Consider the following 23,425-nt stretch of genomic DNA (forward strand, 5'->3'; position numbering starts at 1 on the left):
ATTTACTCATTTGGACATAAAAATTTGATTTTCAATTTTTTATGCCCACTGAAAAAACCCAAACACAAAATGACAATATTCTTGAAAGTGATTTTTTGTAAATTTCTTTATATTACATTTAGATTTTTTTTGAAGGGGTCATCTTTATAATTGAACTTGAGACACTTTTCTGCTCTGGGTCAAATTGACCCGCTGACTAAAATCAAGACAAATGAGTCCTGAAGATGATCCTCCAGCTGGTTTTCCAGTTTAAACCTGCGTGTTCAAAACAAATCTGGGTTTTTCATCACATGCTGCCCAGATTTTTATGCCATATTTAGCTGGTGTGGAAGCCATATATTGCCTAAATGAGTAGGGTCGCTACTCATTTAGGCAATATATGCCTTCTGAATGCCAGGGGTGAACTTTATGAATGCCACAAGTCTTCCATCTACTGTGACATTAGGGTCTGGGTTATAGAACAGGGGAAGTTACAACCCACATGTACCACACTGTTCTATTAGCTGCTAGTTTGTCTTGTCCATCGATTGTCAAATCGGATTACTCTGGAGAAAAGTCTCCAGAAACATTATGGCCCGAAATATTACCCTGCCTGTCTCTGCATCCCTTAGACTGGCTGTTGACTCGTCCTTTGACTTATAAACACTGGTCAGAATGAGGACCTCCAAATATGCATGTAAATGCATTTGGTCCAGCTCCTTCCAGTTCTCTCCAAAAACTCACCTTCCTTTTAGATTTGTCATTTCAACAAGAATTTTCTGTATTACACGAGGCCTGAGTAGCTCAAAGACTGACTTGATGTCTATAATGCGAGTTACTGCCATCCTAGTCAACCCTGGAATGATCAACAAGAAGTTCCAGAGCTTCCAGGGTTTTCATCTTTTTATTTCCATCCATCCATCCATCCATCCATTTTCTTCCGCTTATCCGGGGTCGGGTCGCGGGGGCAGCAGCTTCAGAAGGGAGGCCCAGACTTCCTTCTCCCCAGCCACTTCTTCCAGCTCCTCCGGGGGAATCCCAAGGCGTTCCCAGGCCAGCCGAGAGACGTAATCCCTCCAGCGTGTCCTGGGTCTTCCCCGAGGCCTCCTCCCGGTGGGACGTGCCCGGAACACCTCACCAGGGAGGCGTCCAAGAGGCATCCTTACCAGATGCCCGAGCCACCTCAACTGGCTCCTCTCGACGTGGAGGAGCAGCGGCTCTACTCTGACTCCCTCCCGGATGACCGAGCTTCTCACCCTATCTCTAAGGGAGAGCCCAGCCACCCTGCGGAGGAAACCCATTTCGGCCGCTTGTACCCGTGATCTCGTTCTTTCGGTCATGACCCAAAGCTCATGACCATAGATGAGGGTGGGAACGTAGATCGACCGGTAAATCGAGAGCTTCGCTTTTTGGCTCAGCTCTCTCTTCACCACGACGGACCGGTACAGCGCCCGCTTCACAGCAGACGCTGCCCCAATCCGCCTGTCGATCTCCTGCTCCCTTCTTCCCTCATTCGTGAACAAGATCCCCAGATACTTAAACTCCTCCACTTGAGGCAGGACGACCCCCCTGACCCGGAGAAGGCACTCTACCCTTTTCCGGCTCAAGACCATGGCCTCGGATTTGGAGGCACTGAGCCTCATCCCGGCCGCTTCACACTCGGCTGTGAACCGCTCCAGTGAGAGCTGCAGATCACGTTCCGATGAAGCCAACAGGACCACATCATCCGCAAAAAGCAGAGATGCGATCCTAAGGCCACCAAAACGGATCCCCTCAACACCTCGGCTGCACCTAGAAATTCTGTCCATAAAAGTAATGAACAGAATCGGTGACAAAGGGCAGCCTTGGCGGAGTCCAACTCTCACCGGAAACGAGCCCGACTTACTGCCGGCAATGCGGACCAGACTTTGACACCGGTCATACAGGGACCTGGCAGCCCGTATCAAAGGGCCCGGTACCCCATACTCCCGGAGTAACCCCCACAGGGCCCCCCGAGGGACACGGTCGAACGCCTTCTCCAAGTCCACAAAACACATGTACACTGGTTGGGCGAACTCCCATGCACCCTCCAAGACCCTGCTGAGGGTGTAGAGCTGGTCCAGTGTTCCACGACCAGGACGAAAACCACACTGCTCTTCCTGAATCCGAGGTTCGACTATCCGACGGACCCTCCTCTCCAGGACCCCTGAATAGACCTTACCAGGGAGGCTTAAGAGTGTGATCCCCCTGTAATTGGAGCACACCCTCCGGTCCCCCTTTTTAAACAGGGGGACCACCACCCCAGTCTGCCAGTCCAGGGGAACTGCCCCCGATGTCCATGTGATATTGCAGAGTCGCGTTAGCCAACACAACCCTGCAACATCCAGAGCCTTAAGGAACTCCGGGCGGATCTCATCCACCCCCGGGGCCCTGCCACTGAGGAGCTTTTTGACCACCTCGGCGACCTCGTCCCCAGAGATTGGAGAGCCCAACCCAGAGTCCCCATGCTCAGCTTCCTCAACAGAAGGCATGTTTGTGGGATTGAGGAGGTCTTCGAAGTATTCCGCCCACCGACCCACAACGTCCCGAGTTGAGGTCAGCAGCGCACCATCCCCACTATAAACAGTGTTGGTGCTGCACTGCTTCCCCCTCCTGAGACGCCGGATGGTGGACCAGAATCGCCTCGAAGCCGTACGGAAGTCTGTCTCCATGGCCTCTCCAAACTCCTCCCACGTCCGAGTTTTTGCCTCAACGACAACCCGAGCCGCATGCCGTTTCGCCCGCCGGTACCCATCAGCTGCTTCTGGAGTCCCACAGGCCAAAAAGGCCCGGTAGGACTCCTTCTTCAGCTTGACAGCATCCCTCACCGAAGGTGTCCACCAACGGGTTCGAGGGTTGCCGCCGCGACAGGCACCAACAACCTTGCGGCCGCAGCTCCGATAGGCCGCCTCGGCAATGGAGGTACGGAACATGGTCCACTCAGACTCAATGTCCCCCACCTCCCCCGGAACGTGTTCGAAGTTCTGCCGGAGATGAGAGTTGAAGCTCCGTCTCACAGGGGACTCTGCCAGACGTTCCCAGCAGACCCTCACTACACGTTTGGGCCTGCCAGGTCTGACCGGCTTCCTCCCCCACCACCGGAGCCAACTCGTCACCAGGTAATGGTCAGTGGACAGCTCCGCACCTCTCTTCACCCGAGTGTCCAAGACATACGGCCGCAAATCCGATGAGACGATGACAAAGTCAATCATCGAACTGCGGCCTAGGGCGTCCTGGTGCCAAGTGCACATATGGACGCCCTTATGCCTGAACATGGTGTTCGTGATGGACAATCCGTGACGAGCACAGAAGTCCAACAACAGAACACCACTTGGGTTCAGATCGGGGGGGCCGTTCCTCCCAACCACGCCTCTCCAGGTCTCACTGTCATTGCCCACATGAGCGTTGAAGTCTCCCAGTAGAACCAGGGAGTCCCCAGGAGGGGCACTCTCCAGTACCCCCTCTAAGGACTCCAAGAAGGGTGGGTAATCTGAACTGCCGTTTGGCCCGTAAGCACAAACAACAGTCAGAACCCGTCCCCCCACCCGTAGGCGGAGGGAGGCTACCCTCTCGTTCACCGGGGTGAACCCCAACGTACAGGCGCCCAAATGGGGGGCAACAAGTATGCCCACTCCAGCCCGGCGCCTCTCACCATGGGCAACTCCAGAGTGGAAGTACGTCCAGCCCTTCTCAAGGAGACTGGTTCCAGAACCAGAGCCAGGTGTCGAGGTGAGGCCGACTATTTCTAGCCGGAACCTCTCAGCCTCGCACACTAGCTTCGGCTCCTTCCCCACCAGAGAGGTGACATTCCACGTCCCAAAAGCCAGCTTCTGCAGCTGAGGATCAGACCGCCAGGGTCCCCTCCCTTGGCTGCCGCCCATAACACAATGCACCCGACCCCTTTGGCCCCTCAGACAGGTGGTGAGCCCATCGGAAGGGGGACCCACGTCTCCTCTTCGGGCTGAGCCCGGCCGGGCTCCGTGGGTAAAAGCCCGGCCACCAGGCGCTCGCCATCGTGCCCCACCTCCAGGCCTGGCTCCAGAGTGGGGCCCCGGTCACCCGCGTCCGAGCGAGGGAAAAACGAAGTCCAAAGTTTGTATTCATCATAGGGGTCTTCGGGCTGCGCTTTGTCTGGTTCCTCACCTAGGACCTGTCTGCCTTGGGTGACCCTACCAGGGGCATAAAGCCCCAGACAGCATATCTCCTAGGATCATTGGGACACTCAAATCCCTCCACCACGATAAGGTGGCAGCCCAAGGAGATTGTACAATAGAGAACAATCAATGAAGGAAAATATGATTATATTGTATATTGCATTTTCTTTTTATTTCCCTGCTGCTCATTTCCTAATCTCTGACAGTGACAATATCACATGTACCTTCAGTGTGTAATGTGTTTAGGACTCCCTTGCAGAGAGTATTTATGTTCCCTCAATTTCTACTGAGTGTCCACTCAGTGTGAGTGGAGTTTGTCCAGGGGAACAGAAAAGGTACCTGTCAAAAGTTGTATGAACACCTGCTTTCAGGCAGCTTTCTAGTGAAGTAAAGAGAATAGTGAAAGAGTGGGTTTGCGTGATTGTTTAGGTGTGTGTGTGGTGTGGGTGTGGTGTGTGCATGCATGTGTGGTGTGGTGTGTGTGTGGTGAAATATGTCTCATAGGTGCAAAGAAACAAATAGAATTGGACATGTTTTTAACCTTTTTACCCTTTAACTTGCCTGCCGGGTCAAATTGACCCGAACAGTATCGATGTAACAAATAGACCCAGGGGGGGCTGCAAATGTGTAAAATGAACCATTTTCATTTTATACATAGAGTGCACCTATTAAGGCAAATAGAAGTATTTTTTCTGCATGAAACTTTTTCTAACTATTTCTAAAAAAAATTAAACTTTGAAACGGGTCAAATTGACCCGCAACATAACAGGAGGGTTTTAAACTACTTTGCAGAACAGCACTTTGTGAAGTTCGGTCCATTCACTTGTATTAGCTTACGTCAAAGGATATGCAAGTCATAAATGACTTTGTAAGGACTTAATAAATACATATTTATATGTTTATAGATTAAATTAGTTTAAACTTTAAAAAAAGATAGTGATCTTTGACAGAAAACAGCCACAGCAGAAAATAGAAGAATTATACAACTAAGACAAGCGACACACCAAATTATTGGAGACAATAATCACACATAATTTGTACAATCAAGAACAATCAATGAAGGAAAATATGATTATATTGTATATTGCATTTTCTAAGTAAAAGGGCATGCCAACTTATTTGAAAAGCTTTTATATAGACTGGTTAATATAATTTGAAACATCAGTTTCAGTCTAGTTTTGCTGTAAAGATAAACCTATCAAATACTTTTCTAATACTGTAAATTTCAGATTGCAAACAATTAATGAAAATCTACTAATAGTACACAACAGCACATCTTATTTTGGATTAAAAATGTATTAAAGTAAATTTCATTCACCCCACTCATTCTCTCTATACAGAAAAATACAAATCAATCCTGCAAGTTCATATTTTATATCTCCAATATGCAAATGTCAAGATCCAAATGATCACATTTAACAAATTCAAAAATTAAACAATTTTCCCACTTTATAGACAAGAAGCCCTCCAGTTTTCATCTTTTATATTAGCGGTTCTCAACGTGGGCGGTACCGCCCCCCAGGGGGCGTTCAGAGGATGGCAGGGGGCGCTGGCGGACATTTTTACAAAAGGGGGGCGCTGGGATGCCTTTGGGGGGCGTTTGGTCGAAGGTAAACTTTACACCTTAAATGCACAACAATGCCAGTTTAGACTTTGAGCAACTTGGTAAAACTGTATTGTGTAACATTAAATCATGCTTGGCTGCAACTGTATCGATGGCAGCTCTTCTTCTATTCAGTGTTTGTTAGCTTCTGTTAGCTTCTTGGCACAGCTCCGTTCTCCTGCTACTGGTAGCTAAAATCCTGATACCCTCACTTTGTATCCCTCTGAAAAATGAACCCATTTAAATCAAGAAATCCCTCCATGGGTGATACCTCGATAGAGAGCGTTCATTTTATAGAGTTAACACGGTGGTGTAAGTGGTCCGGTATGAAACGGGGGTGATAGAACAACACAGCACTTTTAAATTTCAATAATCAGAATGCAGAAATTGTTTCCGTTGTTTTAAAAGGTTTATGTCGGTCTGCCTTTTCCCCATCGATACTCTTACCGACCGCCCTGCACCTTAGGGGCATAGAAAAAAAAAGACCGCCCATTGTGCAAAACTCTGAAACAGGAGAAGCGGGACATAAAACGGAGCGACGAACTAGATGTGAATTATGGCATAAAAACAGAGAATCCAACGCTGAACAGTGAAAAATCAACACATGATGTGAAACACATGACGATTAGGCAGCGCAGCAGGTGATGAGTGAAAATTACTGAAATTATCAAATAAATGTAGCAACAGGAAAGAAACTAAAGTGGACATAGCAATAAGCCAAGAGAGGATAATACTAATCAAAGGAAACTAAATGGAAATGAATGAAGAACAAAATCTAAAGTAAATACAGAGGAATAAACTGGTATGGCAAGACCTTTTGAGTAATAATTAATACAGAGGACTGTATGGCAAGAATAAACACACTATTTCCAGATAAAAGGTAAAATAATATTGTTGAAATGTCATGGGTTTGTTGAAACCACATCTGAGAGAGTACTGAGAATAAATATATCTTACAGACCATAACAGTAAAGAACTTATCACTTATTTATGTTTTTAATTAGATTTGATATATTTATTTCTTCAATATTATTTTTCATGTCAGTGTTAATGTCATGAGGCTGATGACTCCATGACACTTTCAATTTGACTTATTAGGATTTGATTAAGAACCAGATTTGTTCTTTGTCATTTCTGTCCAGTAAAACTATTAATCTATAATCAATATCTACATAAAGATATAATCTATGTTTCTGTCTCATATTTGTATGGCATTAAAAGGACCTGGAAATGTTGGTTTTCATTGAAAGTTCTGGTTTGCGCAATAAATGCCATGTGGGTGAAATTTTATGGATGATACTCTGATGTCCCATTCTCCTGAAGGCAGCACAGAGCTGCACCACCAGAAAAACACTGAAGAGAAGAAGAGCTATGATTAATGTAGTTACAGTTCTATCCAGGTTTTAATGTTGCAGAGTTCAGTCAGTCGTTTTGCAAATAGTTCAAAGTTTAAACTGGCATGTTGTACATTTTTTATCTGGTCATTTTGTGAAACATTTAACAACTTTAAAATGGCACAAAATAAAAATATTTTTTCCACTCTGATTTGCTGCTGTTAGGCCTACCAATTTTAACTTGAATGTTCATTGCATTTTTCATAGACGCCTGTGAAAATAATTTCTATTCCCATGACATTGTTCTCTGGGAAATTATTTTTGATGATAAATACAGAAACAAGCATAAAAATCAAAACATCTACAATGGCGATAGTAATATTAATGATAAAATAATAGTCAGTGCAAAGTATCCTACAAATTCTTTGGTGGGGGGCGGTGGGGGACCCGGAAAAAGGCTACGGGGGCGCTGGCCCAAAAAAGGTTGAGAAACACTGTTTTATATGAACCTCTACATAGGACATACGAAAAATAGTTCTACGGCTTTTCACCTGTGTGAATCATCATGTGCTGAGTTAAAGTCGGTTTTCGACTAAAACCTTTTCCACAGGTCCCACATGAAAATGGCTTTTCATCTGTGTGAATCATCATGTGCTGAGTTAAATTCGATTTTTGACTAAAACCTTTTCCACAGGTCCCACATGAAAATGGCTTTTCATCTGTGTGAATCATCATGTGCTGAGTTAAATTCGGTTTTCGACTAAAACCTTTTCCACAGGTCCCACATGAAAACGGCTTTTCACCTGTGTGAATCATCATGTGCTGAGTTAAACGAAGTTTTTGACTAAAACTTTTTCCACAGGTCCCACATGAAAACGGCTTTTCACCTGTGTGAATCATCATGTGCTGAGTTAAAGTCGTTTTTTGACTAAAACCTTTTCCACAGGCTCCACATGAAAATGGCTTTTCACCTGTGTGAATCATCATGTGCAGAGTTAAATTAATTTTTTGACCAAAACTCTTTCCACAGGTCCCACATGAAAACGGCTTTTCACCTGTGTGAATCATCATGTGCTGTGTTAAACGAGATTTGCGACTAAAACTTTTTCCACAGGTCACACATGAAAACGGCTTTTCACCTGTGTGAATCATCATGTGCTGTGTTAAATTAATTTTTTGACCAAAACTCTTTCCACAGTTCACACATGAAAATGGCTTTTCACCTGTGTGAATCATCATGTGCCGAGTTAAATTAATTTTTTGACCAAAACTCTTTCCACAGGTCCCACATGAAAACGGCTTTTCACCTGTGTGAATCATCATGTGCTGTGTTAAACGAAATTTGTGACTAAAACTTTTTCCACAGGTCCCACATGAAAACGGCTTTTCACCTGTGTGAATCATCATGTGCTGTGTTAAACGAAATTTGTGACTAAAACTTTTTCCACAGGTCCCACATGAAAACGGCTTTTCACCTGTGTGAATCATCATGTGCTGTGTTAAATTAATTTTTTGACCAAAACTCTTTCCACAGTTCACACATGAAAATGGCTTTTCACCTGTGTGAATCATCATGTGCTGAGTTAAAGTCGGTTTGTGACTAAAACGTTTTCCACAGGTCCCACATGAAAATGGCTTTTCACCTGTGTGAATCCTCTTATGAGCATCAAGAGAATATTTGCAAGCAAAAAGCTTTTTACAGGTCACACAGGAGAAAGGTTTTCTTCTTTTCTGATTTTGCTTCTCAGCTTCAGCAGCTTCTTGGAAGATGACCTGCTCCTTGTTTGGTTCTGATTCAGTTTGGTTTGTTTGTTCATAAACAGGAACCACCATGCAGGTATCAGTCTCCTGTTTTAATTCAAGCTGTTCTTCACCCTGACTGGAGTAAACTTCTTTCTCTTCCACTTTTATTTGTTGATATTCTAGATCCTGCTGCTCTTCTTTTATATGTTGATCTTCTGGCTCTTCTTTTTCTTGTTTCACCTGCAGAGGTTCTACCTCGTCCTGGTCCAGATTGGATCTCCTCTCCTGGTTATACATCTCGTTCTCATAAACGTTATGTTGCAGGCAATCTGGAGAGGAAAACAGAAAAAAAGAGGAAACTGTTAACGTTACTGAAGTAATTAACAGATGTTTGTTATCCTTTAGTAGTCAGCCCCGCCTACGCCTCACTACTCCTCTGGACTTGCTACTGCCCAGTTCTCTGTCTAACAGGTCCGGAAAATCCCCATAACTTGGAGATTACCATAAAGATAGTTTATGGAGGATTATCTAGTCAAACTGGGAGCGGAAAGGACTCGTCTAGCTCTAACTACCTTCGATCCAGACGTTATGACCCTTTTCAGTTGAGGAACAATCAGCTGAGTAGCCCTCACAACTGCATAACCCCTACAACCACTCCTGTTAACGATAGCTCCTTCCCTAAAATAACGGCACTTGTTAACGGCTAGATTGGATTTAGTGACTTAGATTTAAGTCCCAGGGTCATTATTCCAATACTCACCAGAGGAAAACACAAAGTCACCACATCTCTAGAATCATGTATGCTTTCTTTACTACAATCAGCAAAACCAATACTGATTAAAAATGACACAATTAAATTCACTGTCCACAATTCTCATTAGTATTTTAGAATATAACTTTATTAAGCAAGCTTTAGCAGGGGCAAATGACAAGCAGGTTTATTTTCCAAAGATTATGAAATCGGTAAGAATATAATAAAATCAATTTAAAATCAATCACATCCTGTCTTCATTCCTATCCCTAACCTGTGTCACTGAGTTTACTGAGCGAGACTTTGGGGGGAGAGGCAGGTCAACTCATACCCAATGGCACTTGGTCTCGGCAGCTGTAATCTTCAAATATCCTTGGCCAAAGTCTTTGCCCCGGAAGAGCAAAGTCCTCTTTCAGAAGAGAAGCAGAGCAGAACTGTTCGTTATCCTTCTAACGTGCAGAATCTTTGTCTTTAAATGACCTCTGTCTCTTCTCCAAGTCTGCTGCAGTAGAGTTGAGAACGTTGGGTAGAGGCAGAGGAGTTGGTCGGATCAGGAACCAGGGTCGGGGCTGATGGAACTCGTCCCTTCTTGGCGGCGTGAAGTCTTGGAGCTTCCCTTGGTCCCGGGTGTAGTCCTCTGCTGGTCTTTAGCCTGCTTCCTCTTGTTGGCTCCTCTTCTGCGCCGTGGACGAAGAACGTCTTTCCTCCCCTATCCTCTGGTTTTTATACCCTCTCAACCCAGGGCTGTCTACGGGGTAGGGCTACGTGACTTTAGAGCCGTCCCACTGTCTGTGGAAAGTCCCAACCTTCCCCAACCATCACCTCCCTTATGACTCACTTATGCCTCATTACAGCAACTCTCCGGTACTTCCCCTTTTTTCCGCTGGCCATCTGTAATTCATCACAAAGCATAATCAATTTTCCACTGGCCATCTGTTTCTGGCCATCTGTTCCCCCAGCAACCCCACCCTGCTCAGTGTACTCATTACCACACTGTTTTATTCTGTTTCTTACAATCTTAAGTCTCTCTTCATTCAGTCATTGTAATTCATCACAAAACATAATCAATGTGTTACTTTATCAACTTATTACTTCAGTATGACTCTTCCTCACATCTCTTATTTTTAATAATCAATGATCATTGTACAATAATCAAGCTGTTATTATTAACTCAAAGGTACAAACCTAAATTTCTCTAATGTATTATAACATTCTAACTTATCAAAAAGACAGTACATATATGTTGATTATGCATTACAGACGTTCTTACTTTTACAGATGTATTATATTTTATACTTGTTTCTCTTAATCATCATTAAATCAACATACAAGATTTGCTGTTATCTCTCAGGCCTTTATTCCATTTTCTGCGTGTACCTGGACAGATCTCACACTCTTATACCAGTTTTCATGACACAGACGTTCATCATTTAAGACAGAAATCACCAAACAAACACATCTGAAAATTCAAGAGTGCAGACATTCAGCTGACATTTGGAAAATTACCAAATTAAATATTTCTGATTAATTTATTCACTGTAGGTATGATTGTTATTGTTTAAAAATTATTTTCTAGTATTATTTCGAGTATTTTCTATGTTGAAGCGATTAACTTTTTATTTGTATTACTTTGAACTTTGAGTTCAGTTTCATGTTTCATGTAAAGACATTTTTTGTTTCTTTACTTAAAAAAAAAATCCTAACCCAAGAACCCAGAATCTTGACAGTTTGTCCATTTTCTGTAAGTTTAGGGACTGGTACAGGACCAGCATGCACTGGGCTTTCACCAGGTCTTATCTTTTTTTACTGCTAAGAATAATGATAATTCTTAGCAACAGAGAAAATATGCAAACAAAGAAAGAGACGCAAACAAATGAAATACAGCAAACAAGAAGAGATGACGGAAACAAAAAGCAAATAAAATGTAGCAAACAAAAAAAGAGACGCAAACAAAACCCTCCTGCTGTGCTGGACCAAAACAGCAGAAGATGCCTCAGCACCGCAGGATATTGTTGATCAGATCGACGGACTATTGACATGAGGGCTTGACAGACAACGTTTCGCAAGTAAGATGGACATAATATTGTGTATATTTTGTGATTAGAATATTACTTTACTGTATTTATGTCCACCAGTGAAATATCAGCTAATGCTAGCTGGTATAGTGCTATAGTACTTGGTGTTCAGTCCCCGCTCTGAAAGCTAACCGAGATTATTTTTTTAAAAGTTTCAGTTATTTTCTAACACTGACTTAGATATCTGATACAAGAGCCTATTATAGAAATGAAACAATATTATAAAAATAATATTACACGTTATAACATTCACCAGAAAAGTTTACAAAGATGGCAATGGCTATTATGAACTTCACTCTGTCAAAGTAAGATACCTCCCAAATCTCCCGTTTTTGTTTTGAAGGTTTCCTATGTGTGTGTGTGTGTGCGCGCTAAACATGTATAGCTTAATATTATTCAGTATTAATCATTATTTATTTCTGTTTATATTTATATAAATATGTATTGATAAGACGAGAGCGGTCCATTAGGTGTCTGTCCTTTTATTATGTCTATGTGAGAAACGACCCGGTCTGCGGAAGACGGGTCCTTCGAAGGCTACAAATATGGACGACCAGAAGAGAGAAGCTGTAGCCTTCAGCTAGCTGCCTAGCCTCCATCTCGGCGTTATGTTGCTTAGCAACTGTGACAACGTGAAGCACAGAGTGCTAAGGAAAAAAACGGACTCGAAGTTAGTTTTTTACTCGTTTTTTCAGTATTATTCTTCAACTTATGTGATAAAGGCTGTTCCATACTAAAAAAAGAAATCTGTTTGATTCTAAAATGTTTAAACATTTATAGCAAGGAATGTAAGCAAATTATTAATTTTCAAATACTCTCTAGATCTCAGGAAGTAAGACATTACAGTTAAATAAAACTATTATGTTTGAAGGCTTAACTTTAATCAGTAAAACCCATTTGCTCAGGAATAAATACTTCAGTGAAACAATTTTTTTACAACTATTACCAGGCTTAATATCTGTGTTCCACCTCCACTCCTAGGGGGAAACTAGCGGGAGTTTTTAAAACGATTTGCCGGGAGTCGTGCGTTCTCTCTCGGTTTACCTAACCTGGAGCGCCCGGTCAGCTGACAGCTGGCGAGGGGAGCTGGCTGTTAATGCAGCGGGAGCAGACATCTTCGAAAATGTTGGAGCAATATTGCTATTAAGTGATTTTTTGATGCACCTAGCAGATATTTGAGATCTATACATCTACATTCTCGCCGAAAATCATTTTGTGTAATACAGCAAAAAATTTTGCTGCCATTGCTGCGTTTCTCAACACCCGTTTTAAAGGATGCTGACCCTAAATTTGGACACAGCTGTTTTTTTGTTCGACTCCCTCTAGTGGTCTGGAGCACTTCCGTTTTCAGCACTTTTTGTTTGCATCTTTTGTTTGCTGCATTTAATTTGCGTCTCTTTTTGTTTGTTGCATTTTATTTGCTGTTTGCTACATTTTATTTGCCTTTTGTTTGCGTCATTTCTTCTTATTTGCTGCATTACATTTCTTTGAATCTCTTTTTTTGTTTGCTTGTTTTCTCTGTTGCTGCGTATTTGCACCCGTCGGCCACAGGTTCATATAAAGACCAGCTGTGCCTTTATGTGGAAGGATAAAAAGAAACTGTTCATTATAGAAACAATAAACAGAACAGATTCCAGGATGATTTTAGAAATACGGAGTTGTGTCTGCCTCGTTATTTTAACCTGTTGTATCCTGTTTACAGGAAAAAATCTGCGTCTGTTACAGCGACACCAGCCATGTTGCGTGAAACACTTGCTTTACTAGCCTTTTGCTGAATTGTTCTTCATATTTTCCTGTTTATGAAAGTAAGTCTCAGCAGTTAAAGGAGGAGAGCCCTAAGAAAGATAACTGGTTCCATTTTCTCTCTACATAAATAAGCCATTCTCACAGCGTAGTTGTGATGTTTGCGCTCTTTTATCTGATATAAAAACATTTATACAGGAGGGGAACGGTTACTATAATGACCCTCATGCAGAAGCTTCATACATTCAAACCTTAACCTGAATCCAACGCTGGTGTTTCTTACTATTCGGTATAAGATTATCTTGGGCTTCCGGGAGAAATCCAGCAGTCTGCGTTGATCATCCATCTCTTCCTCTTGATGATTTCTTTAAACTCTGTGAATGTTTCTTCAACAGCAGTCAAATGCTTGTTGATAAACTCGTTTATACAAACTCTCGAAAATTCAACAAAACAAACCATGCGCCATCTTGTTTCTCGTCTTCTTCTTCGTCTTTTTTATGGCGGTTGGCAAACAACTTTAAGGTGCATTACCGCCACCTTCCAGGTTGGAGTATGGATAAGAAGCTCATAGCCTCCTCGTTCTTCTAAGAAAATTACAAATACTATCAAAAACTATATCTCCCGATTAACTCTGAACATTCTCTTATAACCAACTTATTTTTATTACTACTAAGCTCACTAAGTAGTATCTTTCTTTCCCGTACATACGTGTTGGTTTGGACATACAGGATTAATAGTACTCTTAACTTAATGAATAACTTATACAGGTTGTTGTATTTATTGTGGAAAGTTAGAACAGTACAGCATATCTTTTTAGAAAAAATTAATTGTTAATGCATGTCACCATGAGAAAGCCTTCTGGGTTTTGCTTAAAACTTTTTAAATAATAAAATCACACATTTTTGCTCATGAAGTGAAAAAAATCATTTGGAAAACAACTTATTGTCAGGATCTTTTCTTGTTATTCTATGTTTTGTTTGTGACTCAACTTTTGCTTGTGATTCTTACATGACATTATGGGCAGGGCCTAAATTACAACAAAAATTTCTGGTGTGTGCAATAGAAGTTTATGTTTGGCAAATAACATTTTAAGTTCACGAGACAAAATTACTTATTTAATTTAAAAAAATTTTTAAACAAAACTTTTTGTAAAAAAAAAAAAAGAAAAAAAGGAAATAATTACAATTCCAAAAGTTTTGATTACAAATTATTTTGCTTAACTGTTTTTTTTTAATTGAATATTTTGGGAAAATATTTAATTGCATCTTTACCAGACCCTAAACGTACTTAAAGTCTGGATCGACTTTTTTCCCCTTCATTAATGACACTTTTATTACATACATTATGTCTATCATGGTAATTCAGGATGAGTTTTTTTAAATTCTAAATTAATTCTTAATGAATTTAAGTGATATTCTCCTTCAAGATACATTTGCCTAACACTGGAATAAATGCAATGTACATTATACAGCAAAGGAAAATAGAAGATCTGACATATATCGATTATGGAGTTGATTCGTTTTGGACGAGCGATCTGCCCCTATTGCATAAGCAATGCTGAAGAATGACTGATATCATTAACGATACAGGGAAGAAGCTTTTCAGTTATCTTGTGTTGCTAGCAAAATAGTTAGCTAGCAGCTAGCTAATAGCACAACAACAACAACAACAACCTAATGTCTGTTGTTTCTGACCTCATAAAAATCAAAATTGACCAGGGTGCCAAAACTTTTATGAGGTTGTGAATACTTTTAATATGTTCATTTTGCTTAGTTTTAACATAGGAAGCAACCCTGAGACTCTTAAAGTCCTGTGATAAACCTTTGCACAAAGTTATAGCAAGCTTACCCCTTAAGCCCTGCCAGCATGCCTTGGTGGGCCCATGTGGGGGAAAGGAGGGCTGATATATGGGTCCCATAAAGGTTGTCTGTGGGCTCCATGGTGGCCCACATGGGTTTGCCCATCTAGGGCCACAGCCTACGTGGGGCCTACCTGGGCCCTAATAGACAAACCCATGTGGGCCGACCATCATGTACGGTTCATTACAGGATGCAGATTCAAAGGCCAAATATGGGACGACTCCGTATTTTACAGGACGGATGGCAACCCTATTCAGGGGTGCTAAAGCCCCCCTAAATTAGGTCTAGAATCGCCACTGGATCCAACAGAGATCATCTCTGTGTTGACTGAGGCCTGTTACTTTGGCGCCGACCTGTTGATGATGGGCAAGAGTGGACGAGTAGGCTGCAGGAGCGCCATGTTTGAAATCGCTGTGTTTGTTAAAAGGTAAGTTACTTTACGGAAATCTTATTCAAAGCATGCTTGAAATATGTCAGGGATAAAAAAAACGTGCCAGGAGCGGGCAGCAGATCAATTATGGATATACTAAGGTGATCTACCATCAAACTGAGGATTGAGTCCATGAAGCTGAGGATCCCTTGATGACCGAGTGGGACATGTTAACAGTTAGCTTACTTTGTAAATGGTTAGCGGCGGCTTCACTGGAGGAAATGGCCGCTTGTATCTACCCATTTGTCTTCAAAGTAACAAATGAATAATTCACTTGAGGTTCATAAAGGTTAAAAAATAACCAAGCGAGTCCATGGTAGCACATCTAAGGCACATTCAGTGACACTGAGGGGTCAGTGGATTGGTGGCAATTGAAGTTCAGCATTTTGGTGCAATCCTTTGCTAAACCAGGACTCTTGGGCAGTAAGACAGAAAACTCAACAGGTTGTAATGGGAATTCAGCCCAACATCAGATCTATTCACCTCTGTTTGCCTCTGCACAATAAAAGCAGTGATTTAATCCAAGAACTTGTGAAAAGGTAAAGTTTTATCTTATTTGTTTAGTCACTTCAGCAGCAGATTGAGAAGTACAGGCATTCATGCATCCACTAACATCAGTTAAAGAATCAGTGAAATCGGTGATTTGCTCTGCTTTGTAAAGCTTATAAGACAAATCTAATTACAGAAACGGAAACATGAGATGAGATCCTGCACAGTAATTGGGTTTATTATTCTCTTAAGGTTTTTTTCACTAAAAATTGTGTTTCTCTTTTATATAGTTGTACATATACAGCTATGTTTGGTTTTACAGCATTCTGACAGCAGTTTAAGTCTAAAAACATCTGCTGTTTAAGATGGCTTCCTTTTAATCAGTTATAAAACTTTACCAGAAACATGTTGGACAACCACATATAAACTGTAAAGATATGTTTAAAACTCATCCAGTCTGCAGACAAACTGTAAGAAAATCAAAAAAATATTCTTCTTCTAGTTATTCCAATTTTAAATAACTACATTTTTTTTTACTTTAATCATATTTCAAAGACGTTTTGTGTTCAAATCATCAGCTCAAAATGAACAAGTTAAATGAACAAATTCCCAAAGATTTCCAGCATCAGGAGATCCATATTTTTTTTCTCATTCAATTTTAAAAATAAAGCAAAGCAAATAAATCTGCAAAGCCAAGGCTATAAACAAAATGGACACAGGTTTCCCGAAGACCAACCCCCATGCAGAATCTTCACTTCTCAACTCGCCATTATTCTCAGAATGACCACGTCAAGATCATTCATCCCTTCATCAATAAATCTTTAATCATATATCTTTGTGGCGTGGTCCTTGCAAATGAAGTTGTCATTAAAATCATAAGTTTAAACTTTGCCATTGTTAACTTTTTGGGCCAACTGACCTAAGGAAATATTTCAAATTAAAAACCCAGATCAAGCCAAAATAACTCCTGATGACCTGCTGCCTGTAGATGATATTTAACAGATTCCCACAACCTCATTTCTTCTAATAGATTATAGTATGATTTTAGAAAATTTGTCAGTTTTTAAAGTGAATATAAAACATCCCGTAGCAATCATACATATCCAAAAATCTGGGAAAATAATAATAATAAAAAATACCAAAACCCATTTGAAAAGCTAATCACCTTTGTCATGTTTTTAAATATGGAAAACAATAAAAGCCACCCCATTCAGTTGTATTGCTTTCTATGCAACTGGCAGCTTTTACTTTATTTTATTTTTCCCACCTAAAACTAACTTAATACAAAAGACAGAAACTGGTGAAGGCAGCTCAAACTAAAAGTGCAACTCAGGTGGAAAAGAGTGAGTAAAGTAAAGTAAAACTCAGTAAACCTGTCTAAACATTCATTAACATTTCCAAACCAAAATCAACATGTTCTGCCTTCATGATGTGACAGAAAAAAGTGAACCCGACACTAAAAACACATCTTCACAATCATTTTTAGAACAAATATCTTAGTACACTTGAAATAAGACCACACTAGCTCACAAGTACATTTTCTGCAATAAATAGGTGCACGTTTTAAGAAAATAATTCCTTAATATTGACAAAAAAAAGGAGTAGTTCACTTACACTGAAAAGATTCAACTAAAAAAAAAGAGTTAATTTGTTACATGTAATCAAATTAAGTTAATACACGTAAATATTTTAAGTTATTTTATAGTTTGGAAAACTTACTGTGATTATATGTAACAAATTAACTACATTTTTTATAAGCTGGAGCTCAATTCTTTGTTTCAGTGCATACCAAGACGTTTTTCCTATGTTATCAGTCAAATAATCTGCCAGAGGAATGTTAAGAAATTACTGAGCTAAAATAAGCCACTTATCTTGATGAAAAGTTACTTATAACTTGTATTATTTTAAGTGTACCAATATATCTGCACCAAAAACTAGACCAAAAAACACTTTTTGCAGTGAAGTGGTTTTTTTAGAGGAGTTTGGGCCTGGATGGGTTGGGTCTGACTGAGGAATAGGCCCGATGTGCGTGACGAGGTTGGGTTCCACGCTGTGCGCTCTTTCTCCGAGAGTGGTCCTGGCCTTGCGGTAGAGAACCATATCCTTGGCGTTCCCTTTGTAGCAGATCGAGCCATCCAGGAAGTCCGCCACCCTTAGCGAGGCGTTGCCGGGGAAAAGCATGGCCGGGGTGCAGCACTCGGTTGCCGGGGAGACGGCGTAGAGCTGCGGGAGATTCTCCGCATCTCCAAGAGGTAGTGCCTTCCTATCAGCTCGGCGGCCACCATAAAGTAGAGGGTGAAGAAGACGAGGTGGTTGGCCGATAGAGTGAAGGAGAGGGAGCAGGGGTTACAGTAAGGGATTGAGAGAGGAGCGCGGTTGCCCCCACCAAACCGAGCCCCACCCACTCCAGAATGCGGTACGGCTCGGGGTTCCAGTAGCGCTGCAGCCTTTCAGGGTGATACAGCTTGATGTACAGCGTGTGGAAGGCAAACCGGCGAGAAAGCAGATCCTTAACCACTGTGAAGAACTCCTCTCCAGGTAGAGCGTCGTTACACAACAAATGAGTCCTGAAGATGATCCTCCAGCTGGTTTTCCAGTTTAAATCTGCGTGTTCAAAACAAAACTGGGTTTTTCATCACATCATGCCCAGATTTTTATGCCATATTTAGCTGGTGTGGAAGCCATATATTGCCTAAATGAGTAGGGTCGCTACTCATTTAGGCAATATATGCCTTCTGAATGCCAGGGGTGAACTTTATGAATGCCACAAGTCTTCAATCTACTGTGACATTAGGGTCTGGGTTATAGAACAGGGGAAGTTACAACCCACATGTACCACACTGTTCTATTAGCTGCTAGTTTGTCTTGTCCATCGATTGTCAAATCGGATTACTCTGGAGAAAAGTCTCCAGAAACATTATGGCCCGAAATATTACCCTGCCTGTCTCTGCATCCCTTAGACTGGCTGTTGACTCGTCCTTTGACTTATAAACTCTGGTCAGAATGAGGACTCCAAATATGCATGTAAATGCATTTGGTCCAGCTCCTTCCAGTTCTCTCCAAAAACTCACCTTCCTTTTAGATCTGTCATTTCAACAAGGATTTTCTGTATTACACAAGGCCTGAGTAGCTCAAAGACTGACTTGATGTCTATAATGCGAGTTACTGCCATCCTAGTCAACCCTGGAATGATCAACAAGAAGTTCCAGAGCTTCCAGGGTTTTCATCTTTTATTTCCCTGCTGCTCATTTACCTAATCTCTGACAGTGACAATATCACGTGTACCTTCAGTGTGTAATGTGTTTAGGACTCCCTTACAGAGAGTATTTATGTTCCCTCCACTTCTACTGAGTGTCCACTCAGTTTGGGTGGAGTTTGTCCAGGGGAACAGAAAAGGTACCTGTCAAAAGTTGTATGAACACCTGCTTTCAGGCAGCTTCTAGTGAAGTAAAGAGAATAGTGAAAGAGTGGGTTTGCGTGATTGTTTAGGTGTGTGTGTGTGTGTGTGTGCATGCATGTGTGGTGTGGTGAAATATGTCTCATAGGTGCAAAGAAACAAATAGAATTGGACATTTTTTAACCTTTTTACCCTTTAACTTGACTGCCGGGTCAAATTGACCCGAACAGTATCGATGTAACAAATAGACCCAGGGGGGCTGCAAATGTGTAAAATGAACCATTTTCATTTATACATAGAGTGCACCTATTAAGGCAAATAGAAATAGTTTCATGCAGAAAAAATACTTCTATTTTAAAAAATTTTTAAACTTTGAAACGGGTCAAATTGACCCGCAACATAACAGAATGGTTTTAAACTACTTTGCAGAATAGCACTTTGTGAAGTTCGGTCCATTCACTTGTATTAGCTTACGTCAAAGGATATGCAAGTCATAAATGACTTTGTAAGGACTTAATAAAATGCATATTTATATGTTTATAGATTAAATTAGTTTAAACTTTTAAAAAAGATAGTGATCTTTAACAGAAAACAGCCACAGCAGAAAATAGAAAAATTATACAACTAAGACAAGCGACACACCAAATTATTGGAGACAATAATCACACATAATTTGTACAATCAAGAACAATCAATGAAGGAAAATATGTTTATATTGTATATTGCATTTTCTAAGTAAAAGGGCATGCTAACTTATTTGAAAAGCTTTTATATAGACTGGTTAATATAATTTGAAACATCAGTTTCAGTCTAGTTTTGCTGTAAAGACAAACCTATCAAAGATATTTTTAATACTGTAAATTTCAGATTGCAAACAATTAATGAAAATCTACTAATAGTACACAACAGCACATCTTATTTGGATTAAAATGTATTAAGTAAATTTCATTCACCCCACTCATTCTCTCTATACAGAAAAATACAAATCAATCCTGGAAGTTCATATTTATATCTCCAATATGCAAATGACAAGATCCAAATGATCACATTTAACAAATTCAAAAATTAAACAATTTTCCCACTTTATAGACAAGAAGCCCTCCAGTTTTCATCTTTTATATTAGCGGTTCTCAACGTAGGCGGTACCGCCCCCAGGGGCGTTCAGAGGATGGCAGGGGGCGCTGGCGGACATTTTTACAAAAGGGGGCACTGGGATGCCTTTGGGGGGCGTTTGGTCGAAGGTAAACTTTACACCTTAAATGCACAACAATACCAGTTTAGACTTTGAGCAACTTGGTAAAACTGTATTGTGTAACATTAAATCATGCTTGGCTGCAACTGTATCGATGGCAGCTCTTCTTCTATTCAGTGTTTGTTAGCTTCTGTTAGCTTCTTGGCACAGCTCCGTTCTCCTGCTACTGGTAGCTAAAATCAGATACCCTCACTGTGTATCCCTCTGAAAAATGAACCCATTTAAATCAAGAAATGATACCACAATAGAGAGCGTTCATTTTATAGCGTTAACACGGTGCTGTAAGTGGTCTGAAACGGGGGTGATAGAACAACACAGCACTTTTAATTTCAATAATCAGAATGCAGAAATTGTTTCCGTTGTTTTAAAAGGTTTATGTCGGTCTGCCTTTTCCCCATCGATACTCTTACCGACCGCCCTGCACCTTAGGGGCTTAGAAAAAAAAAGACCGCCCATTGTGCAAAACTCTGAAACAGGAGAAGCGGGACATAAAACGGAGCGACGAACTAGATTTGAATTATGGCATAAAAACAGAGAATCCAACGCTGAACAGTGAAAATCAACACATGATGTGAAACACATGACGATTAGGCAGCGCAGCAGGTGATGAGTGAAAATTACTGAAATTATCAAATAAATGTAGCAACAGGAAAGAAACTAAAGTGGACATAGTAATAAGCCAAGAGAGGATAATGCTAATCAAGGAAACTAAATGGAATGAATGAAGAACAAAATGCAAGAATAAACTAAGAAACTAAAGTTAATACAGAGGAATAAACTGGTATGGCAAGACCTTTTGAGTAATAATTAATACAGAGGACTGTATGGCAAGAATAAACACACTATTTCCAGATAAAAGGTAAAATAATATTGTTGAAATGTCATGGGTTTGTTGAAACCACATCTGAGAGAGTACTGAGAATAATATATCTTGCAGACCATAACAGTAAAGAACTTATCACTTATTTATGTTTTTAATTAGATTTGATATATTTATTTCTTCAATATTATTTTCATGTCAGTGTTAATGTCATGAGGCTGATGACTCCATGACACTTTCAATTTGACTTATTAGGATTTGATTAGAACCAGATTTGTTCTTTGTCATTTCTGTCCAGTAAAACTATTAATCTATAAATCAATAGACAGGTCTATATAAGATATAATCTATGTTTCTGTCTCATATTTGTATGGCATTAAAAGGACCTGGAAATGTTGGTTTTCATTGAAAGTTCTGGTTTGCGCAATAAATGCCATGTGGGTGAAATTTTATGGATGCTACTCTGATGTCCCATTCTCCTGAAGGCAGCACAGAGCTGCACCACCAGAAAAAAACTGAAGAGAAGAAGAGCTATGATTAATGTAGTTACAGTTCTATCCATGTTTTAATGTTGCAGAATTCAGTCAGTCGTTTTGCTAATAGTTCAAAGTTTAAACTGGCATGTTGTACATTTTTTATCTGGTCATTTTGTGAAACATTTAACAACTATAAAATGGCACAAAATAAAAATATTTTTTCCACTCTGATTTGCTGCTGTTAGGCCTACCAATTTTAACTTGAATGTTCATTGCATTTTTCATAGATGCCTGTGAAAATAATTTCTATTCCCATGACATTGTTCTCTGGGAAATTATTTTTGATGATAAATACAGAAACAAACATAAAAATCAAAACATCTACAATGGCGATAGTAATATTAATGATAAAATAATAGTCAGTGCAAAGTATCCTACAAATTCTTTGGTGGGGGGCAGTGAGGGACCTGGATAAAGGCTAGGGGGGCGCTGGCCCAAAAAAGGTTGAGAAAAACTGTTTTATATGAACCTCTACATAGGACATATATGGAAAATAGTTCTACGGCGTTTCACCTGTGTGACGCCTCATGTGCTGAGTTAAACCAATTTTTTGACTAAAACTTTTTCCACAGGTCCCACATGAAAACGGCTTTTCACCTGTGTGAATCATCATGTGCTGTGTTAAACGAAGTTTGTGACTAAAACTTTTTCCACAGGCTCCACATGAAACGGCTTTTCATCTGTGTGAATCATCATGTGCCGAGTTAAAGCCGGTTTTAGACTAAAACTTTTTAAACAGGTCCCACATGAAAACGCTTTTTACCTGTGTGAATCATCATGTGCCGAGTTAAAGCCGGTTTTAGACTAAAACTTTTTAAACAGGTCCCACATGAAAACGGCTTTTCACCTGTGTGAATCATCATGTGATGTGTTAAACTAAGTTTGTGATTAAAACTTTTTCCACAGGTCACACAAGAAAATGGCTTTTCACCTGTGTGAATCATCATGTGCTGTGTTAAATGTAATTTGCGACTAAAACTTTTTCCACAGGTCCCACATGAAAACGGCTTTTCACCTGTGTGAATCATCATGTGCAGAGTTAAAGCCGGTTTTAGACTAAAACTTTTTCCACAGGTCCCACATGAAAACGGCTTTTCATCTGTGTGAATCATCATGTGCCGAGTTAAACCAATTTTTTGACTAAAACTTTTTCCACAGGTCCCACATGAAAACGGCTTTTCATCTGTGTGAATCATCATGTGCCGAGTTAAAGCCGGTTTTAGACTAAAACTTTTTCCACAG

At 40.6% G+C, this 23,425-nt stretch overlaps 1 protein-coding gene and 1 pseudogene across 1 annotated transcript; both read right to left on the reverse strand.

Annotated features, from left to right (window-relative positions):
* Window positions 1-6,532: 6,532 nt before the first annotated feature.
* Window positions 6,533-10,204, reverse strand: LOC145550447 (uncharacterized). The gene is made up of 2 exons (XM_081604385.1): window positions 9,914-10,204; window positions 6,533-9,160 (listed from the first exon to the last, which is right to left on the reverse strand). Exon 2 carries the CDS (start codon window positions 9,126-9,128, stop codon window positions 7,626-7,628), a length of 1,503 nt encoding a protein of 500 aa, XP_081460511.1. The 5' UTR covers window positions 9,129-9,160; window positions 9,914-10,204; the 3' UTR covers window positions 6,533-7,625.
* An 11,790-nt stretch (window positions 10,205-21,994) lies between these two features.
* Window positions 21,995-23,389, reverse strand: LOC145550448 (uncharacterized; annotated as a pseudogene).
* Between the last annotated feature and the right edge of the window lie 36 nt (window positions 23,390-23,425).

Source organism: Poecilia reticulata, unplaced genomic scaffold (assembly GCF_904066995.2).
Source record: "Poecilia reticulata unplaced genomic scaffold, P_reticulata-male-v2 Scaffold_50, whole genome shotgun sequence".
In the NCBI taxonomy this organism is placed as follows: domain Eukaryota; kingdom Metazoa; phylum Chordata; class Actinopteri; order Cyprinodontiformes; family Poeciliidae; genus Poecilia; species Poecilia reticulata.